At 38.5% G+C, this 12,038-nt stretch overlaps 1 protein-coding gene across 2 annotated transcripts; it reads left to right on the forward strand.

The window, feature by feature from the left end:
- Positions 1-654: 654 nt before the first annotated feature.
- On the forward strand, positions 655-6,436 carry LOC148700677 (uncharacterized). 2 transcript variants are annotated; one of them, XM_088706900.1, is made up of 5 exons: positions 655-2,010; positions 2,200-2,659; positions 2,792-2,906; positions 3,656-4,393; positions 5,948-6,436. In XM_088706900.1, exons 3-5 carry the CDS (start codon positions 2,835-2,837, stop codon positions 6,143-6,145), a joined length of 1,008 nt encoding a protein of 335 aa, XP_088563026.1. In that variant the 5' UTR covers positions 655-2,010; positions 2,200-2,659; positions 2,792-2,834; the 3' UTR covers positions 6,146-6,436. The 2 variants fall into 2 exon arrangements, with proteins under 2 accessions (XP_088563026.1, XP_088563025.1); XM_088706899.1 differs by having other exon boundaries at positions 655-2,659.
- The last annotated feature ends 5,602 nt before the right edge of the window (positions 6,437-12,038 follow it).

Consider the following 12,038-nt stretch of genomic DNA (forward strand, 5'->3'; position numbering starts at 1 on the left):
AGGCCCAGGCCCGCATCCACCATCAACACCTCTAGGTCGGCCTGCACCATGGTCAACCCAACACCTCCCGTGTCGTCTGCTAAGCCGACTAGGCCGAAACTCGATCCAGCTCGGCAACTGCCCTAAGTTGCCCCCAACCTCGAGCCCGAGTCAGCTCCCTCGCCGGCCGACCGATCCTTTTGGGGGAGAGTGCTGCTACACCACCTTCATCGGCTTTTGCCATCCATTTGAGTCTGGCGGCGAGCCAGAGGAACTCAGACGGTTGGGAGGGGACTGCGACCTTGAAGAGGATGACTTGGAGGTTGATTCGGTCGTCTTCCTCGGCTGCGGTAGCCCCTTCAAGGCTCGCGGCGGCTGAATCCTCGTGGCCGCCAATCAAGGGTCGAAGATCGGGCACCGGGACTCCTCGTCAGAGCTCGAGTTTGGCTCCCCATAGTCTCCGCTGGTTTTCACCACCATGGGGGCAGGGGATCACCTCCGCTCCTATCACTCTATTGCCAACGTCAAAAACCTACTGGCCACTTTGGCATGCCCGATTCACCTGCAACCATAGAAAAAATTGGACACATTCTCGTAGATGAAGGGCTGTCACAGTACCTTCACCTTGCCCTTGATCTGAATGCTGGGCAGCAGTGGCGCGGTGGCATTGATGGCCACCTTGACCCTAGTGAATTCCATCACCTTCTGTTGCTCCATTATCCTATCGATGGCCAGTGACCGGCCAACCATTGCAACGATCTGCAGGATCGTCTCACTCGACCAGTATTCCAACAGAAGCCTCGATAGCTGGATCCAGACCACCACCGTCTTTCCTACGTCCAACCCCGGAACAAAGTCAGAATCCTATGGCTCCATGGCCAGCAACTGCCCCGCCACCACCCACAGGTTGCTGGTGAGGGCGAGGTCCCGGTCAGCTGTTGTCTAAAAGCAGAGAGCAAGGTGGTCATCGACGAGCAGCACCGCTTCCATCTCATGCTCTATTTTTCTCCGAAGAACGACGTCTCGGGCCACCCATTCAGCCGGCACCTAGCAGCCAAGACTTCGGACGACCACCATCTGGTCTTTCCACTCCATCCTCAACGCCTCGATTAGCTCTTCCGGTAGCTCGAGGACCACCATGAAGTGCCACTGGAGGTTCTCCTCCTCCTCCTTTAAGATCGGGTATGCCGCCAAACCCCCCGGATTCGCCTGGCCACCCTTTTTCTCTCCTCGTGCTGGCGATCCCCGGCTCCCACCTGTGGCTGAGCCTCCCTTGCCTTGCTTGTCCTCTATACCATCACCGGTCGTGCATGATTTTGAAAGCAACCTCCTCAGAGCGAACTAGCCATTAAAAGTCTCTTTAGAAAGGTATTCAGCCGGCATTACTTAATGAAATAATCAAATCAATTTCGATTCTAAGCTGTGAAGCCAAGTCCAAAACCGTCGACTTAGCTAGTAGGATCATGTCAGATCTCATCTAGGTCTAAGTTTAAGATGCCAAACTTCAAAATATATTTTTTTAATTTTTTACTTTACTTATTATTTACAAGGTTGATACCCATTTTCAAGTAATTTGGACATTAGATTGAGATACCCGCCCAACAAGAAAATTACCTTCAGGTCCAACACCAAGAAAAACCCCATTGCAACATGTGGGTCGGTACTTAGACCATAAGCTCAATATTTATTGCACTAACCCATGAAGTGCACCAACCCTCTCATCCTGCAGGGAAAGGAGCTTTTTTTCCCCTTTTTCTTCTTTCGTTGCCATCCGACTGGGCCGGCCATGGAGCAAAAAACTCGATCATCACACGTGTTGGGTTGTGGATGCCCCATTATATTCTTTCACAGTGTGATTCCCATCACTTGATCCTTCCCCAGCTAAGAGGTGGAATTATGGACAAGACGCTGTGCCTGACAAGCGGCCACCATCCAAAGCAGCGGGAATCGCCAAATGGGCGCCCAAGGAGGATTCCCTCCTCACATCCTTCTCCCTGCTACGTTAATTCAATTATTTTGTACTTGGCGGAGGTAAGTCCAAGGCTTTGGTGTTGCCGGCCAACTTTTGGAGTCCATCCCCATGGAGCCCCCCCCTCTATCACACCCTATAATACTCCTCCATCCTTCTTGCCACCTTCTCCTCCTTTCCATCACCAACACCTCGACGTCATTGCCTTGCGTTTCTTGCGAGCTCCTTGAATCTGGGATCAGTTTTTGTAGGTGGAGAAGATCGATGAACACCGGGCACCGCAGGATCAATAAGTTGCCGAAGAACCCAAGAAAGGAGCAAGATGAGGATTTGCTTCTCTTTCGCGAGATGTTCAAGCGCGAGAAAGAGAGAACTATGAGCCTCCTCCAGCCAGTATCCGATGAGTTCGAGCCTGGCCATGGTGAGATCTCCCTTGACATAAAGATCTTGATGAAGATATCTAAGATATGCAGTGTATTGTCTTGTTGTTGTTACTGAAAGAAGCTCATTTACGTTTGCAAGATTACACAATAAAAGAACAGTACATGCAAGAGATATGATGGCATACTGTTGTAAAGTTTAATTAATTATCAAAATCAGCTGATGTGGGAATACTAATTGTTTGGCCACAGGAAATTATCCGCTATACAGAATCCCATCCGGGAAAAAAGATTTTCTTGCCACAGAAAACGAAAAGAACGACTACGACTGGTAATGAACAAAATTTTATCGCATAACATGAAAAAAAAAACTTGTATGCATATATAATTCTCTCTAGATTTTGGAGTTTATAAATGTTAATTATTATGCTGGCAATTAGTTGATCGATATCCTCTACTGCAGGCTAAAAACACCACCGGCGACCCCCTTGTTTCCATCTCTTGAAATGGAAGCCAATGACCCTGACGTCGTTGTTCACAAGGAACTCCCAGTCCTCCGCTCTTTCAAGCCTTCGAGGGTATAAATCTCTCTCTTTCTCTCTCTGTGTCTGAGTGCGTATGCATGAATGCGTGCGTGCGTGCGTGCATTTGTACCTGGTTGTGTGTCCATTTTGTGGTCACATTAGGTACCTGTAAACTGAGTCCCAGGTATTAATTTATCTATTTTACGTAAAGGAAGTATTAATTTCTCCATTATATATAACTAAGCCTAATTTCTTGCTAATAAATCCGATAAAGTGCCAATTATAAAGCATTTCCAAGCCAAGAAATGGGATCAGAACTTGAAGCAGTTAGCACTTCATTGATTTAATTGTGAACATAGGAGGGTAATAGTTGTGTGATATGAGAAACAAAATTGATAAAATTTTCCTAAAAGAAAAGAGCTGATCAACATAAGACCAGTTACCGCTTTATAATTTTACAGTTACCAGTTTGATACAAATGCAGACAGAATGAATTAAAAGGGGGAGAAGAACTCCAGTGTCGATCATTTATAGATTGAGAATTCATGTAAGAAACTACACAACAAGTAGAATCTCATCATTAAAGGGAAACAAATGCATGAAATAGGACAGCAAACATGGAACATGTCTTCCCTTTATTTTTTTCACATGACACAAAGCCAGTTACTACTAACTATATATATGAATGGCTGCTAGTTTGAATTCCGACGCAGATAGCTACATTTCTACAGCAATATATGATACAAGCTTTGCCTCTACAATTTGCACCTACATTACCATGCTAAACCACATGATATTTTCAGTTTTCAGGCAAATCGGTGGAACCAAAACACGGGCAAGGACCGAAATCCCCCAGCTCCAAATCTTCCTCCTCTTCCCGATCGGCGACTCCAAATACAAGACCCAATTCTTCATCAGGCAAAACCACCTTAAAAGGAGCTCCAATTCCCACTGACGGACCAAACAAATTCATCTCTAATTCTAATAAGAGATCAAACCAACCAATAGTCACTCCAAGACACATTAAAGAGCCCCCTGCTAATTCTACAATCGCTCCAAAGAAAAGTTCAGACACTCGGCCTCGAGGCAGAGGCGCTTCGCCTCTAGTGAGGCCGACCATCCCTGCGACAGTCCCGGGATTCTCCAATGCGACACCTCCAAATCTAATAACAACAGCATCAGTAATTCCAGGCAGAGCATCATCTGCCACCAGAGGGCGGCCTACATTGGGGTCAGCAGAGCCAAAGCTGGAGAATGGAATGCCCAGAAGGCAGTCATGCTCACCGAGTGTGTCGAGGGGTAGGAAAGTTGATACCGGATCACATGGTGCGCATAATTCAACGGCGAAGGGAAGAACTCAAGCTGCAAATGGGACTTTTGTTGTTGGGAGCCGAATGGTGGAGAAGCTGATGAACGCAAGGAGAGCAGTGAGTGGAGATGAGAAGGATCCAAATCCAAAGCGTGAGACGCAGAGTAGGGAGGGGTCGGGGTATGGCAGGATGATGCCAAGAGCTTCAATCGACATGGCGCTCAAGCACATGGTATGAAACAATGTCTTTTACTTCATAGTTTCGGATCAAGCTTTCAAAAAGCTGTGCTGATTGCTAATATTTCACGAAATAATAGTTCCTAAAAAGAACATCAAATTATGGATTTCTTACTTTGAGTAAAATATCTGAGCTGAACTCAAGATGTGTAGCTCTCAAGTAAAAACATATTGCTTCAAATTTTATGTTGTTTTTTTTTTCTTTTCTCATTTGCATGTTTTTTCTTTCTCAAGTAGGGTAATACATGTTTTTTATAAGTTAATTTGAAAGAACATACACTCCTTGTCTAAGAATCATCTGCTTGCGAAATTATTCTGCTAATATAAAATTTGTAAATGACAAATCCTTTTCCTGTCCATAGTATATTTCCATGATTATATTCTAACTTCATAATTATATTGCAAAGATCTATACCAAGTAATTTCTTGATCCCTAAATTTGTCGATCTCATTGTTACTCTCAAAAATATTAGTAATTCATTACATTTTTATCGTCAAACAATCATGTCAACCAGTGGATATGATGTGAGAGCAATAAACTGTTCTTAGAAGTGAAACTCTTTTCATGTAATTCAAATCAAGGTTTCAAAATCAAATACCTCTCCGATTTAATCGGGAACGAAGTACCCGATGCATATTTAGTTTTTGATCAGTGGTTCTGATCCAATGCAATATTTTAGTTACCATGCAGCAAAGAGCGAGTTTTTCTTTTTCTTTTCTTTTCTTTTTTATTACCAAGGAGGGATATTACAGTACTGCGCTGGATTTGGTGGATTGTAGAGCTAACTACTTGTCTGATTGAGGCAGCTAGTGAACCAACCCAAAATGTCAGTGCATTTTTTGTGCAGGATAATCTAGATTGGCAACTTGGGCTCGGTCTGACAAATAAAATATCCAACTCAAACCCAACCCTACCAAATAAGCAACCTGACTATCCAAAATAAAGCCAAATTGACTCCAAAATTTTTAACCTAGATATTATCCATGTGGACGGTGAGACCATGTTGGATGAGGCTATGCCAAGGTGGTTCTTTAAGGATTTAAGTTAAGTTTGGAACCATATTTTATCAAATGCATATTAGGTTTTGATTGGGTCAAAGTTGATATCTAACTTGAAGAACCAGGTTGGGTTTGTGCTTCATCACGACCCTAATCTAACTTGAAGCCATGCTAGGACTTGCCAACGAAATTGCAAACCTAAGTACATGTTGGCCCGACCCAACAATATTGTGGGTTGGGTTTTGGTTAACCAGCCCATAGTGCACCCCAAGGGTGACCTTTCTTAATTTCAGAGAGAGAGAAAGAGAGAGACTTCATGAGCACAACATGGATTGGTTAACCCCTAGAATGAGCTTGATTGATTAATGGAACCATGAGTTCGGATCGTAGGTGGAACATAACTGCACTACAGTAAGGCTTCGAAACCCTCATGATCATGGTATCAACTAAATTTATGTAGCATGGCTAAGTTTTTTGGCTTTCTTTTTCACTGTAAAGGCTAAAATTCCAAGTTTAGGCCTTGCATCTAACTTCTATTATGCCTTTACAGGAGGTCAGGAAAAACCTAAGTGATTTGGCTCAACAAAACATACAGCATGCGAGGATCTCAGTGCCAACATACAGTAGTTTGAGTACTATCTCAAGCTCTCGCACCCCTCCTGGACAAGAAGTTAGAGGTCAAATGAACTCCGAAAGCAAGAACCTTCTTAAAATAAGGGATAGTAGGAACAAATATGGTTTATGTTAGAAAGCTCATCGATTTTTGTATCTTTATCAGCATAATGCTGATTTTCACTCATTGATAAGTTGCCTTGTCACATGGTAATTAAAATTGAGTTTGAAGTATGAACCAAACTAATTATCACTACTACTATTTGATCTAATGAAATAACTAGGCAAACTAATTAAATGGTGAATTGTTTTGCTATTATCTTACCATATCTTTTACTCATACTAGAAACTTTGGCATATGCCATTCACAAGGCTGGATCTGTAAGATAAGTATTTGATGAATGATTGTGATCTAGAGAGAGAGAGAGAGAGATTAATTTTCCTCCAACTACATTATAAGTAACATAGTTTCCAAGATGCAAGTAAATATTAATCATGATCAAAGTTATATTGAGATAATTATAAATTTGATGATGATTATTTTTTAGTAGTTCATAAAGGAAGGGTACTTGAATGGATGTAACTCATCGCTAATTGGAATCTAGTGTTTTGACCACCATATTATTTTTAATTTATGTGAACTGAGATACGCACAGCTTCTTAATATATATTTTTTATGAGCTTTTTCTAAATAGCTACGTGTATAAACTTATCTTAGTTACAAAAATGATATAACTATACTTATCTTAGTTATATATTTTTTCAAGAGTGGAAGAAGGTCTTGCATAGTGTAAATAATTACCGAGGTACAAATATTTTGGGATGCATTACTCCAGCTTAAATTTGGAACCTCAATGGTGAATTCACGCTTGATATAATTATATCAACCACTAAAATAGTGGGATGTGCGCTTGCAGAGAGGGGGTGGGAGAGAATCATAAGGCGAGGTAATTTGGAGTCTTCATAGTAGTAAATTTGCGCCAAAATTTTGGCATGAAATATAAAATATGTCAAATTACAAAAGGCACTAACATGATATTATACATAACTGATGATTATTGTCTCTTTTATAAGGTAATTAAAACATAAGAAATATAAAATTGAGGGAGAGCATTGAAAATGGACAATACTCATTTTTGGACACACATAAAAATAACTTTTGTGCAGGCATTTGAATTGCAATTTCCTAATTCATGGTCAAAAAAAAAAAATCAATGAGCTGTAACACGAAGTACTATTCCAAGGACATAAAGCTGAGCATAAATTTGTACATGAATAGTGGAAGATTTGTTTTATGTGAAATCACAAAACAGAAACTGTACACCTCCCTAAGAAATCTTATAGGAGTCTTGTATCATGAAAATAGCTACTAAGTTGGTAGATAATAACCATTTCATTTTTGGCCAAGTTAGCACGATAGGATGTTAGCATGGTTTGGACCGTTCTTTGTTGCCACGTCAGAAGGAAAACTTTAGGTAGTTTTTTGGAACGGAGCGACGTAGCATCCATCACCCACGGTATCTTCTCCCCACTCGCGACCATGGGAATCCCCATGATGGGACGGCTCATGCATCTATTCCCGGACATTTAACTCCCTCCTCCCCACTCCGCTGCTTCCCTCCGTTTTGCCCCCCGCCCTTTTCCGTACTCAGTGGGTCCCAAAATCTTGGCAAACCTAAAGCAAAAAAAACAAAGTAATTAAATCCTCTTCATTTCTTTTTTTTTTTTGGTTGGCATGCGAACATGCATCAAATCAACAGATAGGCATGGTAACTTCGACCCCATAAAATTTTTGTCTGCTCCTTCTTAAAACCATATCATCTCTGCTCCCATCAAGATAAAGTTACTAATAAAATCTCAAGCCTTATAAAGATAAATTCAGACACGAAATAAATAATCTTAAATGTGGCCAGTCACTCCAGAAGCACTATGTGGATTAGAAAAAAAAAAAAAAGCTATCTAAAACGCTTCAAAACTTATTATTTTCTAATTTTATTAAATATATTCGTATTAATAATATATGAAACATTGATTTAAAATATATATATTTAAAAATTTTGACAACTCTCCCTTAAAACCGTATCATCTCTACTCCAATCAAGATAAAGTTCATCTATGAAATGAAAAATTATATTAATAAAATCTCAGACTTCAAAAAGATAAATAGGGACAAAAATTAGATAAATTTATCTGTGGATTAAAAAAAATCTATTTATAGACGTTCTGATTTTATTAGATATATTCGTATTAAAAAAAAAATTATTGATTTTTAAAAAAATATATTTAAAAAATAACAAATTATAAGGGGAAAAAAATACGGTGGGAGGGCATTGACGTTAACGTGTCCCCGACTTTCTTTGCCTCACGGAAGCCGATGCCTGAGGTCAACCTGACGACGGGACAGTGGGGCGTGCGGTCGCCTACGTCACGGTCAGCTTAAGGATGGGTCACCTCGATGGGATGGGACTGATCCCGCTCTCTCTTTCCTCCCCTCACATATACTGTATCTCTCTCTGCCTTTTTTTCCGTGTCCCCCGTAGGACGCTCTGCGCTCCCGAGAAGTACGCGATCGTGTTCATCACTTTTGGCCCAACCTTTTGATTCGAACAAAATAAAGAAAAGATTAAAGGAAAGTTATATGAGTGCGTATGTTAGTACTGTGCACAAAAGAGCTCATTTATGGTAAATGCCTGGAAAATCCCATCCGAGTCGTCCAATCCATCTGGGAGCATTCCACCGCTGCCCTTTGTGTCAGCTTGGAGTGGGGTTTGTTTACTCACCATAGCTATCATGTGGTGATAGGTTATGGTCCACATGATCTAAAATTTGTATACCTAGAAAATTACATATTCCAAGGAAATCTTATTTATGCATCAACTACTCCAGAATAAATATTTGGTACCATGCTATTAAAACTATATATCATCTTAATTGACCAACTGATTCTGAAATTAAAAAGTTGATTTTTAGACTTGATTGATCGATTAACATGATTTCAGATTTGTTAGAGATTATGAGTCCTGATATTTTCAGTCATTCTGGTCACTCACTCCATGTGTATGATCCGGACGAGTAAGGGAGGATGCACTTAAGCTTGATATACATTGTTGACTTCATTCTTTATCCGCTTAAGTTTTTAGAGGTATTTTAGGTTCATGCTGATGGCATCCAATATATAGTTTGCATTTGCATTGTTCAACTTCCATTGTTGGTTTTCAAATATATGTAAAATTCCCTCCTTACATGTTATGTGACTTATAATTGTACATGTGATGAAAACATGTTATTTTTTGTGACAATTATATGCTATACATGCAAATGGATTCTAAATTGGCAATGACAATGGTAGAGCATGGCATTTGAACTTCATGTCTAGACATTGAACTCCAATCCTACTTGAGTTCGTTTTTATTTTTTTTAAGAAAATAAAGTATGACATGAAACATCCTATGATAATTAGGCTAAAAAATCTCTAGTCAGGTACTTGACAATGCTTAGTCTAACTTGTGTTAGGGTAACCATGATCTACAATGTCTTCATTACTTAGAAATAAAAAAGAGCATATGCTTTTTTTGGTAGTTAAGAGAGAGTGACACTCTTATTAGATAGGTGCACCCCATAATATCCGTTGATAACAAATCTACCTGCTCCATTGGCTAGTCTCCGTTGCACTATAACCCAATTCGCATCCAGTGCATTCATTGATTGATTGTAGATAACACGAGTATCATCATGTGAAGCTCTCAATAGGATTGAGAAAATTAAATCCATCGCATTTGATCCTACATGACACACATATCTCGTCAACTGGGATGGACCTTTCATAGATTTACACGATACGTAATTAAGGAGGTGGCACATGTTATTCTCACACTATAGTCATTATTATTGTTATTGCTTTTTTTTGAGAGAGAGAGAGTGGCCTTGGGAGTGGAAGGGTATTAGCCAGTGGTTGTTATTGCACTGAATGCAGAGGGATCTAGCAACATGGGAAGAGGATCACATCATATATAGTTTATATCTACACTTAATGTCATGCATGTATTTAAATATGCCTTCACTCAAACTGTAACTTTGTTTTTTCTTAATTTTCCCCCAAGAGGGTGGGTTATAGAAGGGAGGAACTGCAGACAATCTCAATAATACTATATCTCATAACAATCACCACCCACGAATCAAACTACCATTATAGCATGGCAATCCCACTTCTCCTCCATTTGGAGGTCATGCAAATTTAAGTCACTAGAGGTGTTTCCCGGAATTTTGACCTAAGAAATTTTTACATCATTTCTTTAAAATGATTGCTGGTACCTTGCATTTTTTTTTAAAAAAATAACATTAAATAATTGATACCACTATTTCAACAATAGGATTTTAGGTTTTCAGAGATAAAATTGTGATTTGGGAATTATTATGGGAACTATATTTATGTACAATATTTAAATATGTGAATAATTTTTATTCTTATTATATAATTAACAGTGAATTTGGCATGGGCTACGTATGTGGAATCTACTATCCATGATTGTGATCCTTTAATTTGATTAAAGCCATTTTTGCCAATAATTACAATCTCAATTATAGATGGTGCACTTCTCTAATTTCTTACTCCCAAAATGAGAAATCAATCATGAAGATTATACTATTTTCAGGATTCTTACATACACACTCCTAAAAATATGTTGCCATAGTTGTGATCCTTTAAAGTTTAGAGTTATTTTTGTCAATAATTACAACCTCAATTATAAAAGGTGCACTTCTCTAATTTATCAATCTCAAAAATGAGAAATGAATTGTGAAGACTATACTATTTAGGTATTTTTGCATATACAGTCCTACAAATGTGCTTATTATATATGTATCCTTCGAAAATATATATTTGCATTTATAAATCTCATTTTACCTTGTTTCTGTACTATTGCCCCTCATGCTACATTTTTGACTTCTAGTATCATAAATAAGTTTGAAGTATAAAATGATTCTATTATCTTTTGCATTAATATCTCTGAAAGATTTTCAACTTTCAATTTATGCTACATATTGTTGTATTTTACATGAGCTTTGCAGAGGTATTGATGCAACATGATAATAGAGTCAATTTATATTTAAAGCATCTATTCTTCGACACCAAGACAAAAATTTAAACAAGAGAAATAGTGTTGACAAGGTGAAATGAGGAGTATATGTGCAAATAATGATACATTTGCACTAAGCAATATTTGCAAAAATATATATGAAAAAATCCCATTATTTATAATGGAAGTATTATAGCAGCATGAAGACTGACAACCACATGTCATATAGCTTCATGAACACTTAAAATATGAGATTATTAGATTAGATAGATTTCTATAAATATCATGTACCATGTAGATTCACATGTAAAGTCGAAATCAGGTGTGCTTTGATTCATATAGCCGATAATTAGGGCCCTACAACATGTTTTGATGGATGAAATATCTATATATCCCCCCTCCCCAGCAGATAGTAATTTTTTAATGTTTTTGCCAGCATGCTAGACGTAGAGCATATTCAAAAATTTGTAGGGTTCTGACCAAATGACTTGGCTTGAAATGGCATAAATGATTCCCATGAATTAACTTGTTGATATTTCTGAACTTAATGGACTCCAAAATTGTCATAACACACACTATTCTTATTCAGGATACATAATATTAAAGCAAAACATAAATGAAGAATCAATTCAAAATGAGCAAGTCTCCAATGCAATTTGGTTTAAAGCCAAATAGTGAACAAAATATATAAAAATTTGATTAATTATTTCCAATATGCTAAATACTCTTAATCTTTCTTCTTCTTCTTCTTCTAATTATCTTATAATTTTTCTGTATTTACATATCTCAATAAATCATCTTTTCGATCCCAATAGTTATATTTGAAAATTATTGTAAGGTAGATATATTATCATTTTATTTACATAATTTTGAAATAAATTCTCAAAATATAATCTTAGCAGGCCTAATTCATTTTTAAGATGACCTAATTTGGTTTGGAGTACTGAAATGATA

The sequence above is a fragment of the Phoenix dactylifera genome, chromosome 11 (assembly GCF_051530095.1).
Source record: "Phoenix dactylifera cultivar Ajwa chromosome 11, Ajwa_hap1_PhDact_Kaust_v1.1, whole genome shotgun sequence".
NCBI classification, from domain to species: Eukaryota; Viridiplantae; Streptophyta; class Magnoliopsida; order Arecales; family Arecaceae; genus Phoenix; species Phoenix dactylifera.